The 27,792-nt window shown below is 37.6% G+C and overlaps 2 protein-coding genes across 5 annotated transcripts; both read right to left on the bottom strand.

Moving 5' to 3' along the window:
- Window positions 1-16,260, bottom strand: LOC103709025 (DNA repair protein RAD51 homolog 2). Of its 4 annotated transcripts, XM_008794182.3 has the most exons (16): window positions 16,119-16,260; window positions 15,667-16,023; window positions 15,406-15,519; window positions 15,182-15,325; window positions 14,481-14,584; window positions 14,330-14,393; window positions 13,969-14,024; window positions 13,651-13,731; window positions 11,998-12,063; window positions 11,761-11,852; window positions 11,560-11,676; window positions 5,552-5,695; window positions 5,396-5,463; window positions 2,186-2,264; window positions 1,324-1,380; window positions 1-283 (listed from the first exon to the last, which is right to left on the bottom strand). In XM_008794182.3, exons 2-13 carry the CDS (start codon window positions 15,748-15,750, stop codon window positions 5,441-5,443), a joined length of 1,089 nt encoding a protein of 362 aa, XP_008792404.2. In that variant the 5' UTR covers window positions 15,751-16,023; window positions 16,119-16,260; the 3' UTR covers window positions 1-283; window positions 1,324-1,380; window positions 2,186-2,264; window positions 5,396-5,440. The 4 variants fall into 4 exon arrangements, with proteins under 4 accessions (XP_008792404.2, XP_008792421.2, XP_008792412.2 ...); XM_008794190.3 differs by lacking the exons at window positions 1-283; window positions 16,119-16,260 and adding an exon at window positions 772-1,220 and having other exon boundaries at window positions 15,667-15,921; XM_008794199.3 differs by lacking the exons at window positions 1,324-1,380; window positions 16,119-16,260 and having other exon boundaries at window positions 15,667-15,921.
- On the bottom strand, window positions 16,249-27,446 carry LOC103709013 (protein REVEILLE 8). The gene is made up of 9 exons (XM_008794171.4): window positions 26,930-27,446; window positions 25,859-25,916; window positions 22,779-22,902; window positions 22,538-22,690; window positions 22,314-22,439; window positions 19,571-19,692; window positions 17,982-18,041; window positions 16,643-16,723; window positions 16,249-16,545 (listed from the first exon to the last, which is right to left on the bottom strand). The coding sequence occupies exons 1-9, from the start codon at window positions 27,175-27,177 to the stop codon at window positions 16,510-16,512; spliced, it is 1,008 nt and encodes a 335-aa protein (XP_008792393.1). The 5' UTR covers window positions 27,178-27,446; the 3' UTR covers window positions 16,249-16,509.
- Window positions 27,447-27,792: the final 346 nt, after the last annotated feature.

Genomic DNA, 27,792 nt, shown 5'->3' on the forward strand with positions numbered 1-27,792 from the left:
TTTCAATCCATGGATTTCGGTCATGTCGTTCTGCATGACGGCTGAGATCTAAATTTTCTTTTCAAATATTGTCATATTATAAGAATACACGATGGCCTTATTGTTAAAAGCCTTCTAAAAGCATGATGGCTCAAAATGGTTGTAATAGCAGAGGAAAAATGTATATCCAAGCCTGTTGATTAATTGAGCTCATGGTCAAAACCATACACAGCCATTACAGCACGGCTATAACCACATGCTGAAGTTGCCCTGAGCTTGATAGAAAAACCCGGTGGTTTGGCACCTGGAAATGAATTAGATTCAAACTCAAACCCAGAATTTAAGGAAGACATGATCCAGCCAGAAACTACTCATTTGATTCAACAAAAGATAAAATCACATTGTTCACACTATGCCTGGAGACAAAACCCAATAAATATCGGGTTTGGGTCAAAGATCCCGGCTGTCAGGTGGTCCAACGATAGTTTGATATGCTTAGGTTAATATTCATAGGCGCTGGCTTCCAAAATTCCATGAGGCTTTGTTCGTAATGCACTTGAAAATGATGATGAATGAATGTGACATGCTGCTTATTTCAACTAAAGTTGCTAGGGTCTTTTACTCTTCCTGGATCTAGAGACTATATACCAACAATCCTTGGGAATACTGAGGAGGAATCCCGAGACAACATCATCATCAAAGCTTTTTTCCCCATTAAAAAGGGGTCCTATATTCAGCATGTTGAAAAGGCTATATGGAAGAATTCTGCAATGCTATTGAAAGAGGAAAACGTGGAAATCAAGACAGCACTTGCATTTCTCAGGAATTTTTCAGCTTCTCATAATCAAGTTCAAAAGGAACCAGAAGGAAGAAGACTTGATAGACAGACAGTCACTATGGAAGAAAGTTCAAAGTACCTGCAACATGCTGGTGCAGAAACAACACCAGTTTGCTAGCACCCATCATTCAAAGAATTTTGTGGGCATAGGACAATTCCGTAACCTAGTTTCAATGAACATTATATTTTGTCCAATGCACCTATTGACTACAAGGGGTTGTTTGAACATATAAATAATGTCAGAAAGGCTTCTACATGCTTTGATTGGACCGGCATCAATGACCCAATTGCACCTCCCAGTCAAAGGCCTTGTGCTTGATGTGCTCATCACCATTCAAGACTTTTCCATTTTCCCAGCACATTATTTATTTGCTTGTATCTAGTGTTCATCTTTTCAGTAAACCTAATGTCATGTTCAATATACCCGAGTAATCAAGCAGCTATTATGTAATGGTGAATCCATTCTCCAAATTTCACAATACTTTCGTCATTATAATCGTTCTCACCTTACTATTATAAGCTTCCTTGTTTATGCATTGCTTTGTGCATCACTGATATGAGAGCTGCAAAAGAAGTCAGAAACATGTAAAAACTCTCCCAAGATGGTAACCTAACAGCAGTAAATTTGAAGTTGATCTCCATGTTTTCACAATGGATTACAAGTGAACAAATTCTTAAAAAATAATCTTGGTTTTGAGCACTTTGTAACTTTGTAACAGTTATGGGAAACAAGCTAGGTTTGATAATTGATCCCAAGGTGATTCAGTGTAGAAAAGACTTCTAGAAGACTAAGGAAATCATACGCTAGTTAAGGTGAATTTTATGAATCCTTATATGTTTTCCCCAGAACATTCCAAAGTTAGTAGCCTGAGAGTAAGTTTTGCCGTAACAGCAAGGTTGCTCTACTGTGACCTAAATTGTCATAGGTTGAAAACACGAAAATAGACTCTTAGCATGCGGGGGTAAGATTGTATACATTTTACCCTCCGAAAACCTGCAGTGGCAGGAGCCTTGAGCACTGGGATAACCCTTTTTTTTTTTTTTTGACTGCAAGGTTAGTAGCCAAGAATTATGCTATAAAACATATAACCTCTGGAAACATGAATGTGCCTGGCAATGACTTATTTCATAGTTAGAATGGATATGTTATCGCCAAGCTCATTACGAAGTAGTCCACATTTGATGGCCCCAAACAGATAAAGCATGAATATTTCGAAGCTGCAAACAAGAGTCTAGGAATGTAAGGTTCTGACTGTTGGTATTCGGCCATACAGCAGAGCAAAGATTTGTCTAACCATAATAATAGAGAAGGATTTTCCTCAATACTGGAAAGAAAATTTGAAGTCATAACTAGGAGAGGATATTTACCTTTTAAATGCCATAGCAGCTGTTCAGGAACACTAGTACAAGAGGATTGTTCCTTGCTCCAAAATCTGCTTCCGGAATACTACATTCCCACATAACTTTTCAATCAGCAAATTCAAATGTTAATATGTTCATAGAGATCTAGCATTAAGAAAACTCACTCAAGACATACAAAAAGCTTTGTAACGTACACAGCCAAACACAATAAGCTCATTAGCCTTGCAATTTTGCTTCAACAAGTAGATTAAATAGACAGAAATCACATCAATGAGAATCTATATGATGGTTACATCTACCCTGTTAATTTTATCCACAAAATCAAATGATAAAACTTCACCAGATCAGCCACCAAACAACAGAAAGGGCCTCATTTCTTGATCAAGCTAAACAGAAGTTCATTAAATCACACGTTTCTTTATATTATAAGAGAGAATTTGCACCATGTAAGAAGGTAAAATTTAATCCACATAATCTGCAACAGCTATTAGCATCACACGGTGGTGGAGATTGTCAAAAGCAAGGATTTCATTCTTACCCAAGGCAACCAATTAAGCTAATGCATGGATCTTCAAGGAGGCTTTTGAGGTTCCTAAATCATATAACCATGGTCTACTGTACCGCCCGCTACGAGGTGTACCGTACCATACCGGAAGAAAACTAGTATGAAACTTAATTGCAAATCAGTACAAGCCCCGTACCGAGGTGCATACTAGTCTGTACCGAGGCGTACCGAGATAAAAATTGAGAAAAATGATTAAAAAACTATTTTGGTACAAAGGTGTACCGTTCCGTACCAATAAGGTACCGCTATGGTATCCGGTACCGATATGGTATCGATACCGAGATTACGGACCCTGCATATAACTCTGATGTGTCCATATTGTCCCTTGTTCGTTTTGATTTTTTTTCATAATTAACATAAAACTTCAACCCTGGTGTTATACATGCACATTAAAGTTCAAGCAATAACAAATGTATATTAAAGTACAAATTTAACTTTTAGAGCGAAAGGTCGTCGTACCAGGCTGAGCCGAATGGTACAACCCATATCGTATTGTACCGGTACTTGGTACGGGAGGCATGCTGATACACAATATGCCGAAAAGACCACATACTGCACCAATATAGTACTAGTGTGGCACCGTTACAGGGTGCGGTACCAAAATGGCGAACCTTGCTTAGAGCACTCGCACAAAAAAATAAATAATTTTTTGAAATGCCAATACCTATCAACAAACTCATTGTATGGTAAATTGCAAAATGCATTTTATTTTTTGCACAATAATAGATGATTAACTTGACATATATCATGTACTTCACACATGCATACTAATTGCAAAGCTACTCAACTCCAAGTTCTCAATCTGCTTGAAATTCTTAGTCCATAGTCATCATAAAGAAACCACAGCTTGCTGGTGTTCTTACAAAGTCAACCTCGCACTTAATTAGCTGAATGATTAGGAGTAGCATACTAGACTAAACAAAATATTAAAACCAAGGTCCGCCATACCGGTAGGCATACTGGTCGCCTACCAGATCGGTATGGTTCGGTTCGTTCCGGAACCGGTCCGGTACGAACCAGTAGGCTTTTTTTTTATCCTTTGGTTTTCGCGTCCGTGCATGGACGCGTGGGATAAATGCCACAGAATGGCATTAAATGCCACTCGCGGGCATTAATGAGCCCGCACGGGCGCACTGCCCCGCGCGGGCTGTGGAAACACGCGGGAAGGGAAACGCCCACACAGCGCTTCACAGCGTGGGAAACCGCTCGCGGGCGCACTGCCCCGCGCGGACGGAAAAAACGCCCACGCGGCGCTTCACAGCGCAGGAAACTGCTCGCGAACGCGGTTCCCAATGCGCGGAACCGCGCACGGGCAGAAAATCGTGCCCGCGGGATAAATGCCACTCTGTGGCATTAATAAGCATGCATGGGCGCGCGGGCTGGGGAACGCCCACATGGCGTTTCACAGCGCGGAAAATCGTGCCCGCTTGTGATTCCCCAGTGCGCGGAACTACGCGGGGTGGGGAAACGCATGTCCACGTGCAGGCGCTCTGCCCGAGCGGGTGGCCGAAAGGGCCACGCGCACTTTCCAAAAAAAAACGTATCGGTGCTAACCGGCCGGTTCGCACCGGTACATGACCAGTACGTATGCATACTGATCGAGATTGGCCCAAAAATAGCTGGAACCAGTTTTCACACTGTCCGGGTACCGGTTCCACATCGAACCGGTCCGTACCAGGCCGAACCAGCTGGTACGGTCTGGTTCGGCAGATCATGATTAAGATAATATCCTCTAAGGTTCACAGAGTGTATGATGGCCAAGGTTCACTAGGGTAAGTCACTGTGTTGATGAAAAATCACTATGCTAAGAGATGTTTTGATGGCACAAATCTATATGTTTTTGCACGCGCTAGATCGCTAAGCATCTACAAGTCATTTGACTAAATGGAGATTCCAATGCCATAAAGTGACTTTTAATCTCTGTACTTTGATAAACTCCCTAAAATACTCCTTCCTTTCCCCATACAAATTTTAGCAAACAAAGATAGCGCAAAAAAGGCCTTCAATATTCTTTGAGACACAATATCCATGACATGTCCAATTATTCTGATAGCCTTCTCATGTTCACCATGCAGCGCTGTGGCAATACAAAATGAACTTCATGCATAACACATCCCAAAATTTGGATAATAGTATGATTTATTATTTGTATGAAATGGCAAGCATATATACTTATGAATATTTGGTTCTACACTATTGATACATCATAACAATTTGAGTGTTAATAGATTCCAAGTCATGTGGCATCTTTTACAAACTACACTTCTGTGGGTGTGTGCACTCACCCAAAAGATTTATGATATTCGCCTTCAAGGAGTGTCAGATATATCTAAATTACATTCAGTCATTATCATGCATTTACCCAATTCAGCTAGATGGTAATGTCAAATGAAGCTGCTGGATTGCAACTTGAACTTCTATTACTAAGGACGCTTCCATGATTTCCATTACTACAAAGTTCCATCTAGCTTACCATGTAATATTTATTAGACTTCCCAGAGTAACAACGAAAACTACACAAACTGTATGCATGAAACTCTATGTATCATCAAGACACAGCACTTTCATTAGACGAAGAAAAATTCATGACTGAGCTTCAGAATCCATGAAACAGATGTTTGAGATGATGATAAACAACAGTGACAGCTTACTGAAAATCCTGTGAAAATTGGCTATGAATGAGAACACCACCTAGTTCACTGCTCAAGAATGTTGTGACCTGAATTTTGCAAGAAAACCCATCAATATGTAACAAAATTGATACAAAATACAGAACAAGCTACAATAAATTTATTTAAACAATGGACCTTGAAAGCGAATTGTGTTTATCTCTCGACCCATAACTTTGAAGCCATCGTCATTTAACAGTGAAATTCCAGATGACTCCACAATAAATGGAAATGCCCTTGCAGGAGACATAGGCGATTTTGCCACCTTAATGAACTTCTGACCTGCAATTGCATTCATTTCAAGGATCAAATTTAGCAAGGTTGCTGCTAGTATTAACCAAGCTCCTATGAACTCCAAATAGCAATTTAATCCTAGTGAAGATATGGCATAGACAGTGATGTTTCATACACAATATGGAAGCAAGAAACAAAGTATGAGTATATTATGAAACCCAAGAGGGTAAAATAGATCTAACAAGTAAGGTCTGTTGTGCCGGAACTGGGGCCCGGACCGGTTGCCCGATGGCATGGGTCGATACACCCCCATACTGTTCCATGCTGGGCCCGTACCGACACAATCGAGGAGGCGGGGGAGAGGGAGAGCAGGAGAGAAAAGGAGAGAGGGAAGGAGAGAGGAGGGTGGCGAAGGCCGGCAGAGTGCTGGCGAGCTCGCGAAGGAGGGGCTCTGCCTCCTCACGGCTCACCGGCCTCTGCAGCCCTCTCTCTTCCTTCCTCTCCCTCTCCCTCTCTTCCCCGCTTGCTCTCCCTTTTCCTTATCTTTCCTTCTCCTTCTCCCCCTCCGACGACTTTTTGTTTTGGTTGCCGAACTATCCCGGTCCGCTGCCGGCACGGCTTCGTACTCTCCGAACCGCCTGGTTCGGGACGATTCCGCCGACCATGCTAACAAGTGTGTCTGCATACATTCATAAGTGGGAATTTTCTATCCCAATGCCATATGGGTAGGAAATACTATTCAAATGAGACAATAGCTCAAACAATGTTGTTTATGCTAGACACGCCATCCTTATGACCTAGTATGGTTCAATCATACAACTACAGCATGTTAGATCTGCATCTACAAAGCCATCATAGAAGATACAGATTGGTGCAACACCATTCTGATAAAGGATGCTAACTTTTCTTTCTTTGAAGATCATTATTATATAAATGTGGAATACCATAAAACAGAATGATGAAACACATTATCGAGCTCAAAGGAATATATGTATTTTGCATACTAACACCCAAACTTCAAGGAAGTATAAGTTAATTGAGTGGACAATTTCCAGTTTTTAGGCATCTATCAATCTTAAATACCTCCTCCACAACAATTATGAATGTTGACACCACAATTAGGTCATCCATAGGAGACAACTTCTAGCTCGGTCAGAATGATCATAACAAGTAGCAGCTGGAGGATGATTAGAGTATGATAAAAGAATATGATGGACATGTAGGCAGATCATATTTAGGCAAGAACGGCAAAGCAAACCCAAGAAAGACCTACTGCTTGAAGTTGAGCAGGCTCAGTTTATGCAAACATTAGTAGCAAAGTAATGAGAAACAAGGAAGAGAAACTCACGAAAACCATCAAGAAAAAACTGGTAACATGGATAGGCAACAATGGTCATGCAGACCCAAGCAAGAAAGGCTAGTGCTGGATAAAGCTTGGATCCATTATTCAGACTATCTAGCAGCTAAAAGCTCAAAGAAAAGGAGAAGATATTTTGAATGTCTCACTTAAATTATCTGAAAGCCCTTCAAGTAACTTTGCTATAAAAGATGTCAGGTTTAAAGTCCAACAATACAAGTTCCATTTAGATAGTGCCATTTTGTTAAGATACACTCTGCAAGTTATCGATTTAAGTATCAGCTCATGCTGGTCCTTGCAAGCTGATACTGTGCCAGGCCAGTACTGGTACCCAGCACTGGCTTGGTATCAGGTAGCAGCATGATATTAAGGAACTCCAACTGTATTGACCCAAGTCGGTTCGGCAGGAGTTGACATGACTTGGTACTGCTCATTACTAAGACAGAAAAGTTCATAACTTTTTTTTACCATTTTGTTAAATTTGAAGAGGTATGGGAGGTGGTTTGTTGCTTGTAGACAGTTTATGTCTCAAAAGGCAAACAGCTGAAAACAAGCTTTATTTTAAACAAATCTCATTTAAGTGAATAGTTATTGTCAATTTATGTAAGATATTACATGAAAATATGGAATTACCGCATTAAAGTCCAACATAAACAATCAAAAATTCAAATCATAAAATAAAAAGGTCAATGTTCCAACTCAAACAAATTCCACAAATTTGGTTATGGGATGATATTGCAACTTTCAAGTGCCAGAAAGTTTTCAAAATCTTAAAAGCTCATAGATTTCATTTGATCCAAATACTGCCAAGCCCAAAGGCCTGATAAAATTGTCCTATATCCTACCTCCATTTTTTCAGTACAATATGATACTAATATAACAATTCAACATGAATGCACGCCTTCTTTTCAAATCTTAGTTCCACATTTATTTCGTCCAAAATTTTATGAATAATTACTCTCTAATTTTGTTAAGTATTTTCATTGAGTTAATGTGGGCGCATTCTCAAAATGTCATATTATTTTAAAATACATGCTGCACATTACTCAGCACCACCATGTCAGAGTTTAAAATATTGCTTTAACGCATGGAAGTACAGAACAAATCTTTACTAAAAGTAAGAAGTTTAAAGCATCAAGTTTTCTCTTCCCCATAAAAAGAACCCCTTAAAAAAACCATACACACTCCAAGAAAAATGTGCTAGTGCCAGAGGCGGACCAATATGCGAAATTTTTTTATTATAGAAAATGAAGGACCGATGTGTGGATTCATACAAACTGCAAAAATACTAATACCATAAATTCATACTAGAATATGCATATGGATATTTTATTATTGAGGTTCTGGTTACTTGTATAATGAAAACTTTAATCCATTACTTCTTAGTTATATCAACATGTCCAACCAACTAATGCAAACAAACTTTATCTTCTACTCATTTCTCAATTTGGTAGCACGAGCTGCATAACATTTTTTGACAACTAATGCTCAAACCAAATGAACTAAAATTAAATCGAAAACAAAATAATTAGAACATTATGTAAAACATTTCTCCCTTAATGCTGGTTTCAGTTGTACAAACTTGAATTTAAAAGTAATCAAGGGTGGGGCAGGTTTTAGCTACAATCTAATAGCAATCTTATAATAAGGAATCATGAATATAGTCATTTATTCATATAAAAGATCTCTAGAAAACTACATCAAGCAAGACATTTGAAACACTATTTTTCATGCCTCATGTAATATAACAAGAAAAAAAATAAAGATAAAAGGAAGAAAGAAGGAAACTGTGAGCCTTCTTTCTTTCAAGCACTTTCTCCTTGACTTTTTTACCTTTTATTCATATATTTCAACGCAAGCATGACTCATGTATTTTGTGACCAAAAAAACTATCACACGATACCTGATGTTATTTGACTGTTTAGGACCAATTAGGTTTCCATATTTACAACAAATTCTTATTAAAATTAAGGATATTTTTTGAAGGGAACAGATAAAGGAAACATATAGATAGGGGACTTGATTATTTGAATGCTGAGAGAGAGAGAGACAATCGTGGATGAGGTGGAGAGACAATTATGGATTAGTTTAAGGGTGTGGTGGAATTTCCCTTTATTTTTTTATATCTATTTCATCTTGACTAAAGAGAGATGTGGGAATAAAAAAATAATTCTTTTTTTTTTTGGGTGCGGGGGAGGGTTGAAGGATTAATTGTCATGGCCCCATTCGCCCCCTGGCTTCGCCCATGGCTATGACATATTGTTGAGCTAGATGATGGCCCATGCCCACCACTAAGTGGCATGTCTCCTGCCACCAATACTTAAACCCTTGCTACAAGTAATGAAATTTCATCATACACCTACAACTTTGTATTGTTTTGCATGCTCTTCTCCCCAAGAATAATTTACTTCAGTTGAATACAACACCAAATTATTCTCGGAATCACATAGCTAAAGTATATCTTTTCCTTTTTACTTATTACAAGCAATGATTTCTTAGAAATCACAAATTGAACAGGGTTCCATATTAACTTATTAATTTAAGAATAAAGTCCACAATTTTTAAATTTTTAAGGGTCTAGATTGTTGTAAGGTCAAATCAAGTAAAGTTCTACATAAAAAATTTATCTTCATTATCACGTATGGATATTACTATAGGAAAAAATCTAGTCTAGAATAAAAGAACCAATCATAGTCTCAAAAATAAAGAAAGGGGTTAATGAAAAATAAAAAGAATTAGAAAACTTAGGAATAGATTTGGTTCGTCAGTCGATGTTTCTGAACCCTAAAATTCCTCTGCTGTTAGGGTTTATGTTGAATAGAACCTCCTTCTCAAGCCAACAAGATCTCCACCCCCCCCCCCCCACCCCCACCCCCACCCCCAACAACAACAACAAAAAAAAGAAAAACAGAATAAATTGCCACCTTTTCACCCCATGGGCTCACCCTCCGCATCCCCTTATCTTTCTTCAAACCTTAACTAATGGAGATTGAGCTAAGTCTTGTTAGGTCATGGGATAAGGATGAATTAATGATATTGTTGCATGCTGATTAATGGCTCATCCACTCATTTAACTTTCCTTAATAATTGAAGACGACAGGAAAGAATCGCGCAAGCATATGAAGGATCTTCACAAGGATCAGATGGGATGCCAAGATGCAGACCTTCATTAAGATAAGATTGTTGAAGATGTTAATATTGATTGACAATTTAAAGATTCTTAGGAGAAAAACTTGCTGCAAAACATGTTTAATTCACAAGTTACTAAATATGAGGCTGATGAATGCCTTTCATCATGAAATCACGTATGTTTTGTCAGGCAAATAGTTATTGAAACTCGCCTGTCGAGTTTTTTGTTGTAATAATTTGAAGATTCAGACATCAAGAAGAAACTAGGAAAGTCAGGAAGCTTGGGGGACCCATCTTTGCATTATTTATGGCACAAGGTTGGGAGATAACAAATATGTGCAGAATAGTACCAGCTTGTGTTATAATCTTGTTTGATCATTGAAAGACATGTCTTTCAAGATAGAACATGACAAAAATTTGAGAAGGATTAACAAACAAGGTTTCATATACTGCAGGATGAAGCTGTACCAGTTTTTCCATGTAGCAGGATGCCCCACATCCCGACACTTGAGACAATGAATGTCTTGTCTTGTCCTGGTCTATTTCGCAGCTTGTTCTATCCCAACACTCGGAAAGGTGTCCCATCCTACCACTCAGGATGGTGGAATGCCTCACCATCCCACTAGTACTTAAAACTTTGTTAACAAAGAATTCATTGAAATTTGTCAGGTCCGAAAACATGAGGACTATGCAGCCACCCCTTAGGATTTACTAAAGAAAGTCTCCTAGTGGAAGAACTGCCATTGAGGTCCAAGAAAGCCCCTTGTCAAGTTAAGATTTTAAAAGCATTATGATGCTTTTAAGTTTTGAAGCATTTCTTTATAATTTCAGAAGTGAAATTTTATGTATCTTTTGTTCTCTTATCAAGGCTTTAGGTCTTTATGCCATGAAAAGATTCTAGCAGTAATTAGACTATTTCACACCATGGTGCTCAGCCATAATGTTGATTCCACTTATTTTAATTATACATTAAAGGGAAATCTAGAGTCACTAGAATTATGTTTTAGAGTGGTTTTGATTTTTCTTTTCTATAAGGTTTTGTGAGGGGCCCAATCTTGTAACCTCACTAGCAAATGACTCAGAGCACATTGGTTGACTGGCACTTTCTTTGTGAGAATGGAAGGGGCCTGTTCAAAATAGAGAGCAAATATCATGTAGATTTAATTTGTTCATCCATTGAAGTCAATATTCAACAGCCAATCTTTTACCTCTTGCTATATTTTTTCCAGGTTTTTGGGTATCTTTGCATATTCATCTGTTAATCTAAACTAGAAACAGATACTGCACATTACTAAATGTGACCATTCATAATGTGCTTATCAAACTGAAATTGCAAAAAATTATTTGCACATCTTTATTATTAATATACTTTATAACAAGAGCTTTTAAGATCATTTAAACTCATATGTGTAAAGGCCCCATTAACCTGAATAAGCCTCAAAGACAAGACGGATGGTTACAGCATGAGCCCATTGGATCCCTAAAGCAGCAATTAGATGAGACTCTAGCCTTTCAAAATTTTTGCTAGAATCCTTCTCTTTCCCTGTACAGAGATTCACATGATGGCCTAAGTTAATTTACAACCAAATAAGAAAACCACCAATATCAAAGAAATAAACCTACACACCTTGAAATGGATAATGAAAGGCTTCATTACTACTTTGACTACGGACTTGGTTTGTCACCACAACAGGAATTCGTGAAAACTCGGCAAGGGACCTACAGATCGCTCATAATTTTTGTAAGGACAGTTCGTATACTGATGAAAGCTCTCAGAGGTGTTTCAAATCCAAAAGGGAAAAGTGCAGACTTCCTTTATTAAGAGTGAAAAATTCTGGTATAAATGTAGGGGGAAGGGTCTTACTTTAGAAAAGAAAGAGGCCACCTCAGCAAATGTTGCTTTGGACCAGCAGTTCTTGTGTCATTACCCCTAAGATACATAATCAAAGAAGAATGTAGACATTTATGTGCATATACATGCAAGATGTATGCCAATCAAAACAGTAATGATTAACGAAGATTCACTATTTCTCATATATAACAATTCAACATTTTTTGTACATCTCGTTTAGGATTATGATTTGCTATGATTGAATATTAATGGTGTATACAAAAGAGAAAAACAAATATGCAAAATTTGATAGAATAACAATATTCTAATATAATAGCGAACTATCAGAAAATCTCACTGATTGCCTTCTTTTCATAATTTCCATTATTATCTTCTTTCTTCTCCTGTTTTTCCTCTTAGCTGTTCTTTGAACTTTGCCGACGCAGGGGTACTGGTTCAAATTTGAGCCAGCACATACTAATTCTAATCAACAGCAACCTGCATTGCGTAGTTTCTGGCAAAGAAAAGATGTTACCATGAAACCAACTGCATAGTAGTTCACAGGCTTGTCAGTTAGTCTGCTACAAGTATTAGCTACCATGATGTACCCATTCTAGTCAACCTTATATTTATGTTAAAAAACACCCAAAAAATCATATTTTCCATAATGAATTCAATTATACGGTTTGTAAGTTGGGTCTACAAATATGTCCAAGTTGGAACACCCATTCTTTTATTTTGTAAAACAACTTATAGTTAGGTCCAATTACTGCAATCATACAGATTATGCACCCGTAATATGCCTGGATGTAATTATGATTCATCCCACTAAAAAGGTTGTTAGCAATTTGGCTCTCTTCATTGGCTGATAGCCATCAATCCCTTACAGATCTTCAACAGCATGGTATCATTTTCATCTTTATCCTTTCCTTCCCCTTGTTCTCTCTCAACTAAGAATGCATTTTTCTCTCTCATTCAGGTGTCCTTAACTTTGTTCCTTCTTCATTGCAAGCAACCTAAAAACCAAACCTGGGGAACCTCATCAGGTTAGAAGTCTTGCTGATATTAAATGGAAACATTATCTAAGGCTATCTGATGAAACCTAAGCTAAACAAAATCAGGTAAGTTCCTTCTTCAAGATTTCAACACTTAAGGATGTTATGATGGAAGCGTAAGTTCTTTTACAGTTTTTTGCGTATAGCCTTATCATTTCTCCCAAAAGTTGAAATTATAGTGTTATGCTTCATTCTGAGGTGATGATACTATCACACCTTTGAGTGTGAATGCTCATTCAAAATTTTTAGATGGAAGGATAATAAACAACTAATTACTGCTGGAAGAAGGCTATCAAGTTCCTGATTGAAGCTGGTGAGATGAGATTCTTGAAATTAGAACTGCAGTTTAGCTCTTCTGACCTATGTTTAAATTTTATTAATTTTTTGTCTGCACGTATTAATTTCCTTTGAGCAGAATTGGATGTTCGAAGAAAAAAATAGAAAATCTGGAAGTACTTATTCAGCTGCCTAGAAGTCTTAAATTTGTAGCTTCTACTCAGTGATAACTCTGAGAAATGAGATAGCAGAATAAATTTTGAACCACAGTTGCTGGACAGATATTAAAAGTGTGAATGCACATATGCATATGAAAAAAATCTCAGTAGAAATAAGCAGAAGACATGCACCTCACCCAGAAACAAGAGCAGCCATGCTATCAACTACAAGCAACTTCACATCATGCTGGATAAGTGTCAACTTTAACTGTTGCAATCTGCAAGCAAACCATCAAGGAAAAAATACTGATTTTTGATAACTTCAATAACATTGAATAGCTGAAGAATTATAATTTAACCTAGAGCATACTGTACAAAATTAACAACATTAGAACAAAAATCATCTAAACTGAAAAAAGCATATTGTCTTTTGGCAATCGATATGAAAACTTCATATAGCATTCCTTCTGTAAGTAAACAAGATCCAAAACAAACTTAGATTTCTGTATCTGCACCTCTCCGTGAATTCAGGCAATGATGTCAGCCGTACAACTATAATTCTACCAGCCATCTGCAAAATAAGTCATCGCAAAACTTTAAGCCCTAAACAGAGCTTTCAAGTCATTCTCAAGTCAGCAGCATAATTTACAGGCATTTTCTTTGTAAATGAAAATAACTCAGCCAGAAGATGCAATTTAATTTTCAATTTCAGATTGTAAATTGTGATTCAATTAAATATTACTTCTTATTCAACCAGCACTTCCACAACATAATGAGCGGTACTAGCATATTGCTTGCAAGAACATCTGACATTGTTTTATGTGGTGAGATATAGAACGAACACTTAAACAACAAAAGTATGCTTTTGCAATAGACCTGTTGTGCCATGCCTTCTGATTGAAATATCTGAGGGAAACTATTTTCTCCAATCTCTACCATCCTGTCATTTGAATATTCATAACAAATATCGGCTAAGAATATCACAAACGTGAAAGAAGCACCAGCATACCAAAATGTTAAGAGTTACCTGCGTGAACTAAATTTAGATTCAGTATCAATGTATATAACACGCCCGTTTAGGCCTCCATAGCAAGAAGGCAAAGCCGCTAATAGTGAGAGCTTTAGACAAAACTAGAACGTGAACAGAAAAGAAGTTAAAATTTGTTAAATATTAAGAGATAAAAATCATGTAGAGATAAACAAGTCATAAAGAAGATAAAAGAGAGAGAGCTTGAAAAATAATTAGAAGTTAGCTTCTACTTACTAGTATAAAACCATTTTTTTTCAGTTAGACATTACTTTTCTATTAACAACATCTCTCATGACATATCCAATTTCTTTTCTTTTGTTTCTTTTCCTGGAAATCCACTTTTGGATGACTCTCAGGCGAAGCAACGAGACAGTTTGCATAATAGAAATCTTCATTGTAAGTTAATCATTCAAAAATTTGAATATACAGTTAAAGGAAAGTAGACTTTCCATCTGCATTGCCATCAGATACTTCTCATTATGGATGACTATTATAGCAAATTCCAAGAATCTTGAAAAATCCGAAAAAGCATAAAACCAGGGATTTTCATTTGTAACAATCGAATCTCTCAAAATCGATTTGCTAGAGAACTCTCCTCTCAATTTATCCTCATAAAACTCTGCATCGCAAACAAAAAAACTAATTTCTGGCCATCGATTAGTGATTACACGAACAAAAAATCAAGAAGGTTTCTTTACTTGGGTTTTACCGATCCCTGAGGGGCCAACCAATTCCGTGAGGGCCCCAAACGGTATCCCTCCACACAAGGCATCATCAAGACCGCGAAGCAACGTCGGGAGATGGCCTCCTAACCGCACACGATCCTCCATAAGAGAAAGTGCCTGCACAACCCTTCCAGATAAGCAGCAAAAAAAAGGACCATACGGGGAGGGGAAAGGAGGGATTTCTTTTTCTTTCTCACGGTTTGGTAAGGCGGACATGTGATCTCGCTGATGCGCTCCACGGCGGACTTCACTTGATCGAGACCCATGCCAAGGAGAGTCATCAGCTCGAATTCGGGCAACGAGAGAGCATCCTGAGGAGAAGGGAAGCGAAAGGCGTGAGGAAACCCTAGGATTAGCTAGAGCTTTTCCGCGGCTAATCCAGCGAGAGAAGGGAGTTTTGGAGGGAAGAAATTGGGGAACAGGAGAAAGGAGAAAAAGGGGGAGGACAAGGGTTTTACCTTGGCGGTCAAGATGTTACGAGCGGCGAAAACGTTGGCGACGGATGGAGGAAGACCCATTTGGCTGATGAGTTTGTTCGCCATGGCTGCCTCTTCCCGCTCCTCGAGAATTGAAGGGGGCCTTTTATTCTTCAATTGCCCTGCCGACTTACGGTTCACTAAAAGGTCGGCGGCCGCTGTGCCGACTTCAGGTATGAGCCCCTCTGGTTCTAATCAATAACAGGATTAAATACATTGGCCTCTGCTGTCTTTGTATTCAACTCCAGTTTCTCCTCTAAAATCCCTTGGTAAGGGAAGGCCTCTCTCCTTTATCCTAATATAAAAGCTCTCCTTTTTATGCAAGTGATCAACTAGCTTCTGGAAAGTCACCATGCAAGCTCAATTAGAAATTAAGGAAAATTAGATGCACATTTGCTCGCTATTTAAAAAGGTTATGCTGCACAAACTCGTACATTTTTAGGTGCAACAAGAAAACATACAGTGATGTTGGCTTTCTGAATACCAAATTGTTGTCGAGCACCTGCACTAGTTAGCATTTTAAGAATGATCTAGATACAAAGAATCAATCTAATTGAGGACATATTTCCTTAACATTAGTTTGCTCCATAAATAAAAAGTTCTTCATCAGAAAAAGATAGCAATAGTAAAATTCTGAAAACAATTCTTCTATTCCAGTACATGGGTCACTGAATTCCAGAGTCCAAGCAGCATAACATCCTTTTATTTTTTTTATTCTTACATAGCTACCATCAGAATCCCCTGCTAGTACACATTCAGGAAGACTGATTTTTAGCACCTTGGTGCTGACATGCTAAATTACATGTTTGTGCAGGGCCAGCCATCTCAGTTGCTGTTCACATCATAAGCCAACAACCACCTCTGTTCCATGAAGAACAGTAAGGATTCAGTAAGGCAGAAGATGAGAAAATGGTCAAAAATATTTTTAAAAGAATGATGGTATAGTAATGAACTATACATCTGCTTGGGCGGGAGCAGCTGTCTCGGTGGTGACACCAATCGCTTTGGTGTTTGCATCATACCTGGATAGCCATCTTCCCTGAGCCATGAACAATAGTAGAAAAGAAAGTACAGGAGATGAGAAGAAATGAAGGAAATAAAAGGATTTCAAAATATGGGAAGAATATAAACATATTCTTTGAAGGCAGAGAATATATCTTTTTTTGACAAGTGAAGAAAATCTTCAATTATTAAAGGAATAATTTCTTTAAAGCTACAAAAGAGGAATTTTGTATGTAGATGGAAACTTAACTATGACACTTTGAACCAAATGTCACCATTAACTCTTGCATGATAGTATTTGTAACATGCCTATTGTTCTTAGGAAGGTTTTGATATTAGTACTCAGCACAAGATCCTATGGAGGACTCCATATACATTAAATGCCTTCAAAGAGGGTGAGAATGAGGGACTTCTGGACCTGAATTTTATTTCCATCAGGTCAAATGTCAATATACATAAAAAAACTCAAAAGTGAACTGACTAGTTCGATCTTTACATTAGTCAACTAAGTCAGGGCAAAAGGTACTGAGATTTCTTTATTGGATGGTGTTTTGCAACTTTTAAGAAATTTATATATATATCGACTACTTATAGCCATTCGGCTATAGGTTATATATATCTTTATTGGATGGTATGTCATATCTGCCAGATTGACTTTAGCCAACAATCATAACAATGACAAAAGTCAATCTGGCAGATATGACATACCAATTGCTTGCATCTTCCCACAGGCATTGTCATATACTGAGTCTTAAGAGCATGTTTGGATTTTGTTGTTTATTTACAGACATTGCATAGTTCATCTCCTGAATGATCATCTTGAGGCTACTGGTATTTAACAGTGGACTGAAATCACCAAATAGTTTGATGTCAGAGCTGCAGAAAAGAATCCTGGACCCCTGAAAATTGCTTTCTAGAGAACAAGATATCTGTAAGATGCTAGTTGCCCTACAATTTCTAATCCATTTTTATACTTTCTTCTTTATCACCACCTCTCCTCTTCTTCTCTCCTACAAAGTCTGACACAAAATAATGGTCCATTCCTGCCTGAAGCTTTTCAATGAAATGCTTTTTAATTGCTGATGGATATGTAACCAGAAATAGCAGAAAAGGCTGGTTGATTGGAGCTAAGCTTAAGTTCACTTTGATATAGTGTTTTTGAAGTCGTTCATAATTACTTCAAATTATTTTAAAGTGCTTTTTCATCCTTGTCAGCTCACATGCCATAGTAGTGAATAAGGAAAAGATATTCACATTGCCTTAATTATAATAATGAATGCACATGGTATACTTACTAGAGGCTCAAAATCAGGGCTAGATAGATTGAAAGTGAGATTTCTCATCAATATCATAATCTGCATAAGCATCAAGCGGCATCAGAAAATGGAAAAAGGGGAAAAGTAAGAAGAAAAAAATATGCAAGTCTCCTCCATTCAGAGTCAAAATGCCATGTAGAAAGAACAAGGATTTTTATACATTAATTAGCATAAAGTTAAGCATTTAGAAAATAAATTTAATACTAGGGTACATCTCTTTTGGAGTCGAGGTATAATATGATATTTCATACGATAACCTGGCACAAGATTTTCTGCAAATGGGACCATCAAATAAAGGAATGATACCACATATATGATACAATACATGCTTATAACAATGCACAATGGTAAAACATAATGATCATTTATTCTCTTCCTCTCTCTCTCTCTCTCTCTCACACACACACACACACAGAGAACCATGCACACATGTAACATACCCAGCCAAAAAAAGGGGAGAGAGAGAGAGAGAGAGAGAGAGAGAGAGAGTTGAAATGTAACACTTGCATTTAAGAATGGGAAAATCTAATGATAATGATAGCCAGACTTTATCACCAGGAAGATGACAGTTAGCTATGGAGCATAGGTGTGAAAGAAGGCTCCACTTCATGAAACCAAATCTTGAAGCATGGTGGCCAACCTAATATAACTCTCCTCCACATACCATGTCAACATTCTTGACTTTGCTCAGCAGTCTAGTGGGGTGCAACTAGCCAGAAGGGAGGAGCAGAGAAAACTGACTTGAGATCAAAGCAGATCTAGAAAATTGTAAAAATTCAATGCCACTAAGCTAAGGTAAGACTTACCAAGAAGTTGTAAAACACAGTAACAAAGGCTAAGGGAAACATTAGAAAATTAGAAAAAAATCCATGTGACTATATTACAAGGAAAACAACTGGTGCTTTACTAAAGATAGAAAAAAGAGGAGCTTATCAAAGCAAAAAGAAAAAAATAGTCTTTTTATTTATATGAAACAAGCATGCTTCTAACAGAGTTTGTTTTGTGGGTGATGATGATGAAATGCACATCGCAATGTGCAAACTGAGCTGTTTTCCTTTTCCTTTTCTCGAGTACTTTGACCCTACTCTTCCAAATTTTTAAACGTGCCCTACACCTTCAAGAAGGTGCCATGACATACTGTTGACTAACAAGAGCATGGCATGTATCCTGATAACATTAATATGGCACGTTTACAAGAATGATGAGAAGTGCAAAAACTACCAACCCACATTGCTAGTTATCTCTGACTATTGAAAAAAATCAAGAAATTGGAACCAGGCTGGCTAAGATATGAATACATAAGACAACTTTCTGGGACTGAGATTTCCCAAACTAATTTTCTATATCCAGCGTGATTACATTAAACAGAGGATGAAGAGTAGATTGGAAAATAATTTGTAAGAAAATTACCAGAAAATGGAGCAGGAAAATTACCAGAAAATGGAGCAGGAAAATAAACAGGAAAAATAAACAGAAAGGTAAGTTATCTGTGAAATGGAGCAGGAAAAATAAACACAGTGTGATGAAATATGAATATGGATAACAAACATTATACTATGAAAACTCACAGTTTTCACAGTGATGGAATCCATCTCCTTCAGCTTTTCCAGATAAGCTTCAACTGGGCATATAATATCTGGATCAAACATGCCACCAAGGAATCTGTACACTTGAGCGAAGTCTGGTACCACTACATGATAAGAAACACAAGTAATTGATAATAAAAATTAGTAATCATGACTATTTCATAGAAAAATATGTCGAAAGAAAACCTGCAGAGTTGTTAATAGGTGTGTGAACATCATGAGAGACATAGATTCTTACACAAGGATATTTATTGCACACAAACACCACATAAATGTGTCCGTACTATGTAGGGTAAGGTTATATAATACAAATGGGAAGAGATTTGAATAAATGGATTAAATTACCTAAGTACTCCTAGTTGTTAATCCCATGCACTTACGGGTAGGACAAACTTACATAATTTTGTAGATACATTAAATCCATCATCATTATGCACATTAATATGTCTGGGTAAAGTAGGAGAATATATGTTTGCATGTGTGTATATATGTATGCATGCATGCATGTCCGTATATGTATTTTATATTATATTAATATATAATATAAGATAAAGAGAATAAAGCTGGAGTACTTCCAGAGGTAGTTAACTCTTGCTACTTTTAGTGCAAAATCAATTATAGCCCTTTTAAAATTCAAATCCACACCAATGATCATCATTTATGATGTCCATATTACCTGAAAACAAGGAATTATGTGCTTTGGATGTCTCTCAAGTCTCACCTAGGCATTAAGTGACCACAAAATGGACATTAGCAATACAGTTAATGAGCTATAATACGTTAGAGGCCATGTATTTTAGAATCCAAACAGTTGATCTTGATCTAGACATCTTAAAACACATAAAACAAAAGTTGACTAATTTGGATACTTATAAGCTATAAGTCAAATGAAAGCATAGTATCTTATCCATTTGAATCCACTTGATGCATAGGCAAGAGAAATCCAAAACATGTGTTTTATGTTTGTATTTTGTAGACAATAAAGACATTGGAGATCATAGTCCAAAGTGTAGATTTTAACTTTAAAAGATCTACCATTTATCTTGCACTCAAAGGGGTAAGGTCAACTGCTTCCGAAAGTAGTCTAGCTTTACTCAACACACACAAAAACAAAACCTACAGGATCATAGTGATGACATGGATTCTCATTCATCGATGAAATAATGTCTTCAAAATCACTTTGATAACTTTATCCTCTTCGCTTTCTAAATAAAGCGACTACTACTAGCGTCAATCAGAAGAAAAATAAAATGGAGAAGGAAAAATAAGGCAAGAGGCTGCAACCGAGAAAACAATGGAAACTCTCAATACACAGACAAGAAGAATGGATTATATGATATTACTATTCCTAGATCATATCTTTTATTATTTAAAATGATAAGAAAAATATCAAATAAGGCAAAAAGATGGCAAATAATAGAGTTAATCTATCATATTTTAATTGTTCCTAAAAGTAGAATTCCCTGAGACAGCAATAAGAATAAAGGCTAGAAGCGACTAAATGCTCATGATATTTGATATCAGGTGGTTTCAGGAACGAACTGCTGCTAATAGCATTAAAGACTTGGTGGTTTCTTGTTTAGTATTTTGAGCAGTTGTAACTACTTTTGAACTGTAGTTGATCCGGAAGGACCACCTGGTGGGCTAGCTAGGCCACTTCGGGTAGCTATGCATGGGGTTGGGGAGTAAGATCCACTGCACCTATAAGGCATAACTTTAGCACACACAGTTCCTTTTCAATGTTTCTTTTTTTTTCTTGAAATTGAGTATCTCGTCAAGATCTACAACATGGAAATTGGCAGATAGTGCCATTAAAGTCTTGGTGACCATGATTTGGGGTTATGGTCCTTTAAATGCCCAACCAATATAATTTACTATTTTTAATAAACATTGAACAGAGAATTCATTCTAAGTTTGGAACAAATTGGTGGCAGAACATACCATAAAATTGATGTGGAAGTTGGAGATCCAGCTTTCTGGTAAATTTTGACAATTATATCTTTATATTCCTAGATAATTTCAACCACTTCAACTAGAAAAAGGAGCTGATTCAAATTAGTAGAGCAAGACATCACTAGTATAAATAGAGGCCTTGTACCACAGTTATCTAAGTGGGGTTTTAAGAAAAGTACAAAAGTTGGAGACCCTGATTTCGATCCACCCATAAAATTCATTTTGCTCTTTGTTATTTCATTTTATGGAGATTTGAGCTAGCATATCAAAGAAAAAAGTTCCTTTTCAATTTTATCAAATCAGCAATGACATGCCAACGGTAAAACCTAACTCCTCCTCCAAATTACTACATCTATAACAGTGGTTGGAAAGTATTTGTCATTTTAGGATACAAAAGCATCTATGAGATTTCTTGATCGAGTGCTTTTGGATTTCATGTTGTAAGTATAGCTTTAGTTCAAAATTTTAATAAGAAATTATCATACATTATAGAAGACAACAACATGATGAAGACTGAACTACCCTTAATCCTTTATCCATGTCCAAGATGATTGTATGCAAATGGTAGCTATAATATTTATGTGATCTAATAATACATTAACACAAGCAACTATTACTTAAAAAGGTAGCAGTATAGAATTCTATTGTGCATAATAGATTCTAATAATACTTGAATGCATGATCTTTGAGTTCCAATACCATTGGGGAAAAAACAGTCACAGTTAATCATAAGAAAAAGAAACAAGATATCTGCGGAAACTACAATGATCACCATGATATGATGACTGACGATTCTTTTGCTTCGTTGCCTCAGGAACTGGCCATGATCTACTGGAACTTCCAGTCCAACTAACAATTTGGTTGTGGATGCTCGCCTTCCCCATTAATCCACTATCTCCTGTTTTTACCAAATTTTGCCAAACAAAAGTGCTATGAGGTTCTAAATAAAGAACTTAACAATATGTTCTCATAAATATTACAGAAACAAGGTTGTGCCTTCCAATTCAGGAGGAACAGTATAGCAATTTGCCACAGAAGTTGCTTCACTGTAATTTTTAACACTAGATGGACCATCCCAGACAGCACATGCAGGAATAAGGCTACTGGACGCAGAAGGACAAGGTATAGATGCTTGCAGAGGTATGATAGCTGCCAAAAAAAATTGTTAACATGCCGAACTCAATATGCTAACTTAACATGAGTGAACAGAATATCTTGACAAAATAAGACTACAAACAATTTTCAGTAGAATTTTGTGGGTGTGGATGAGCCACTTTGCGCTTAGGATGGGGAGGAGGCACATGATTCCCTAACCCAATCTTCTGAACCTTCAAAAAGTATTTCTGAGCATGACTGCGGATCTGAAAACAGAAAAGGCAAAGCATGACTTCAAATCTATCAAGGCATATAGAAGAAAATTTGCAACTAGCAGTAGTTCAAGTAGATTTGAGAGCAAGGTAAGAGAAGCAATAAAAATAGTTGGCCTGATCTTCGAATTATCTATCTTTTAATCCTATTTCTAATCATCTTTCTTAATATGCACATATCATCCCGAACCCCTCGATTTAACAACAATCCACCTTGCTCACTCTCTCTCTTCCAACCAAACTTCATTTGTTCTCCAGATAGGATAGATAACTTGCCTAGCTGAAAGGACATACATTAAATTCAAGATTTACAGCAAACATAAAACATAGAAAATGCAATCCTTGTAGTAGCAATAATGATAATGAGGACAGAGCTGAAACAGCGACAAACTAATACTCCAAATGTTTCAATTTCAATATCCCAATATTATACAAGGGAACGAATAATATATTAACATTAATAGAACTAGAACTGGGTGGATGAGATATAACTGTTCTTCATTACCATTATGTGAAAACTGCCAGATAATAAGATAAAAGCGAAATTGTTATAGTACAATGAATAAGACAAGATAATTACTATCATTCGGCATGCATGATAATAGAGATGATCGCAAACCATAAGATTAACATACTAAAGATCATAAAATTAAGTAAATCTACTGAAAAAAAAAACTGATCTAAACTGATCTGTGTCAAAATATCGGCAAAGAAAAATATGGTATATTAGCAAAAACATCATGGTATATTAGCAGCTATATTTTAAGTATTGTTATCAAGCTGATGTGGGTTTGGTAATCAAGGCTGGTGATAGCTTGGGATTGGGCCCTGAGGAGAGCAGCCGGAGACGAACCATCTAAGAGGAGAGGGTTGGGACTTGGGAAAGTTGGAACCCAGCAGAGATGATCAGTTGAGTCTGGTGCATAGAGCTAGCAATGGTGACAGAATGTTGGACTCGCCATTGCCATGATGGTGATAAAAGGTGATAGATTCACCATAACTGAGCATGGAGGAGTGCATGCAGGAAAAGGTAAAAACAGGAGATCAAGGAAAAGGTCATTTGTCGAGGACGAGGATGTGGATTCGGCTAGTGCAGGGGAGGAAGAAGGATAAGTTCACGACATATGGCCTTGGCGGCTAGCTTGAACAAAGGGGAGGGGAAGAGAAAAGGAGAACCGATCTCGTCAAATGCCAGAACAAATCCCAAATTTCCTGTCTCGGCTGCTTCCTTGATACCTGATGGTAATATATAGTAATCATGATCTTTCAAAAACATCTTCGTCGTTCTAGCTTGAATCCAACATGGCTCATCAACCCTCATAACTAATTAGATAGGAAGGGGATTTAACTTTTCGTATAGAAGTTAGAAAATATGAGGAGGGAAATTCTTGATGTGTGCTGTAGAAAAGATTCCAAAGAAGCTTCAGCTAACCAAAGATTTAGCCCATGACAAGAGTAAATGGTTCAGAATTTATGCAATCACTAGATAAAACAACCTCATTCCTTATGGTTACGACCATGATTGTGGTGATCACAAATGCAGTATTCATCATTTGGTGTCAAAAACATCATCTTTGTTGGTAAAATAGAGTGTGCATTCTCATAGTGATCAAAAAGATACAAAGTCACGAGAGAACAAACATAAAAATGATCAAGCAGTTAGGACAATATCCTTATGCAATAGATCAACAAAAGCATGTAGTGATATATTTAACTGTTGTTGCTGCGCACTTTGATAACTACAAGGAAAGCTGGAAAGATGCAATAATTTCCTACATTCATAATATGAGAACTATGAGGGCATGTATTCAACCTACATCAGTTGTGTATTGAGTAGATCTTGGCTATTTATACAAGGCTAAGGAACCCAAATAATACCTTCTGGCTAGTTTTTTTTTGGATAAGGTCCTAAGTCGTTATAAAATAGTAACCATGCAAATATGGCCTATGGCCCATGTGGACTAGAGGACACTGCAACATAGGTCTATTTTGGTTGATTATGGCTGATGGTGGTGTTTGTGATTGGATTTATAGTATTTGCAATTGGATTTTAATAGATTTAGACTTTTAGACTGACCATGACACTAGGCTTAAACGATGGGAGTGTCTGAAGACCTATGCGGGCGTGCGTTTAGTCCCCCATCAGCTATGCACTGGATAGATTTTGGGCACTTATATTGGGCCAAAGAATCCAAATAACACTTCTGGCTAGTCTTTTTGGGTGAGATCGTGGGTTGTTATATATTAGATGAGCATTATAAACAATGATATATTTGGTATCAAATGAAAAAAGAGAGGAGACTAGAATTAGTTGCCTAATGTAATGCAATTGCAATAGTTCTACTTATCAGCTTAGTCTCATTTAGTGACACAAGCTGTTCACTCACTAAATATGGCATTTTATTGCCAGTGCACTTCTTATATCAAGCAATCCTTCATCCTGGTAGCTTCCCTTGTATCTCCTAGGTCGCTTCCTACAACCTAGAATGTAAAAGGTTTTATCTTTAATCATTTAAGAAAAGAGATGAATCATGTGATTATGGTCAGCCATCCAAGGGATGCCTCAAAATACTATTGACAACAAATTGACATGATAGCTAATTCTATGGAACATAGCATATTGTCCTCTGCACCAAGGAGACTAGAAAATGCCAAAGAAAAAATGAGGAACTAGAAAAGCTACAGGTGAATATATTGTTGAACTTTCGAATGTTATAAAGTGACAGAAACTTATACAAAAAACAGATGCAGAGAGATCGTGAAGATCGTATACATTTTCAACCAATTAGAAGTTATAAGCATAAATTATCGTTGTTCAACTAACCACATGCTACCTGCCACTCATGCATCATACACCAAATCTACCCACCAAATGCAAACTTTCTCAAAGCAAGTTATGGAGGCAAATGATACAAGAATTCAGATTCATGTATGGCACCGAATATAATACCTGGATCGTAGTTTTTGTACCAACAAAGTCTTCAATTTTCTTCCAATCGCGACCAAACCTAAATTAGCCACCAAGGAAAGAATCTTTAGAATGATATAAGGAATTGCCATCAAGCCTTGTCCAAGCTACTTGGGTCAGGTTCATGAGTTCTTCATATTGAAATCAAGCAAAAGAGGGATTGCATTTTTACATATTGGCATTAAATATTCAACAGAATAAAAGTGAAAACCGCACATAAAGAATTTGTTGCAGGAAATTTAGACCCAAAATTCATTAAAAAGTAACTTCCCCAACAAAGCAACCCTATCAGAAAGTGGGCGTATGACAAGAGAGAAACAGGAATCCGAGAACATCAAAATGAGATGAATAGGTCATACGATCTAGAGCATCAAATTTTTCTTAGGTGAGGAAATGCAATCCTCGGTCAAGCTCGACTGAGAATCATGCATTTGTTTATTTATTGTTTATAAATAGATTAATCATGGCTACGCTCACACCACCCTCCTAAATAGATGTGCTAAAGCGCAAAGGCATATAAGTTTCTTATTTTGCTGAGTTATTCATCTGAAGAATATATATGGTCTGAAACCACATCCAAGAAGGTACTAACTATAAGATCTAAATCAAGACGTTATACTCAAAGAAAGGGACTAGGGGAATCAGTTCCCTGTGCAAAACATGCAAAAGTTCATGTATCTATCAATTACAGTAAGAATGGCGAAGGTGATGGAAAACCAGAAGGCAAGAAATGTTTAAAACGTACTACCGAGATGTTAACCAAGAAGCAATACTCATGTTTACAACTTAAAAAAAAAAAAATCATTTTCAGACAACTTAATGATCTTTTATGTAAAATCATTCCTAAAGTCTTGCTTTCAAGAACAAAATCCTAACTTTTTCCATCCAAGACGACCATCATCCCTCCCAAGAACTCAGATATGCGCTTAATCTGATCGAATCAATTCACAAAGATTTGTAACAAGTGAAGGGGGATATCAAAAGACCCAAAAAAACAGCATGTTTAACCAACAGAGAGCCATGTACGTAATAAGGAGAAAGGAGGGCCATTACAGTAGGAGCGCATCAAGGAACCTCTCGTGCTCCTCGGCCGTCCACCTGTCCCTCGACTTGGTAATAGTATACGGCTTGCGCATCTTCTTGCCGGACCCATGTGCGGTCGCCATGCTTCGGAGGTGAAAAGAGCTCAAAGTGGAGTTCCCCAAGGGGTAGGAGAAGCATCTGAAGAAGCGGAAGACGAGAAAGCAGGGGAAGTAGACGTAGAATAGGAGACGGAGGGTGGGGTTTCGGCGGAAGGCCATTAATAATACCTCCCCTCTGGCTCCAGATATCTGGAGTTAGGCGGAAAGAATGGAGTATATAAGAAGGGCAAAGGGAGGCGAAGATGACAGGGAGGGATCGAGGAGGGCCGTATCCATACGGTGGGCGAAGGAGAGCCCCTGGATCGGCCATGGCGGCCTCGATGCCCTGCGTGGGGTTGGGGGGAGGTTGGCAGAGGTCACGCGCGATGCCGGGCAAAGAGAGCGCAGCGAGGTTGGGAGGGGGAACCGCCCGGGTGATGGAAAAGGAAATAGCGTTTCAAACACGCACTGTTCTTGGATCTTTCAAAGGACTGGTGAACTAGCCGTTATAGGGAGCGGGAGAGACTTGCGGTGGGGAGAAGGGATGGGGCGGCAAAGGATTCGGTTTGCCTCGGTGTCACGCACCCACCCCTACGGAGGGATGCATGGGTGTGGTTGTGATTGCTCAGGCCATTGCAGATTTTTATTCTGTATTTACTTGATAAGCATGCGCCCTCTCGAGGCTAATATACTTTTTCTTTTTTATCTTTCTGCAGTAAAGACTAGTTTTTAATAATTTGAAGAGAGGGGAGGTGAAAGTAGATGAGCAAGCATGAGAATTACATGCTAATATGT

The sequence above is a fragment of the Phoenix dactylifera genome, chromosome 3 (genome assembly GCF_009389715.1).
Source record: "Phoenix dactylifera cultivar Barhee BC4 chromosome 3, palm_55x_up_171113_PBpolish2nd_filt_p, whole genome shotgun sequence".
Lineage (NCBI taxonomy): Eukaryota > Viridiplantae > Streptophyta > Magnoliopsida > Arecales > Arecaceae > Phoenix > Phoenix dactylifera.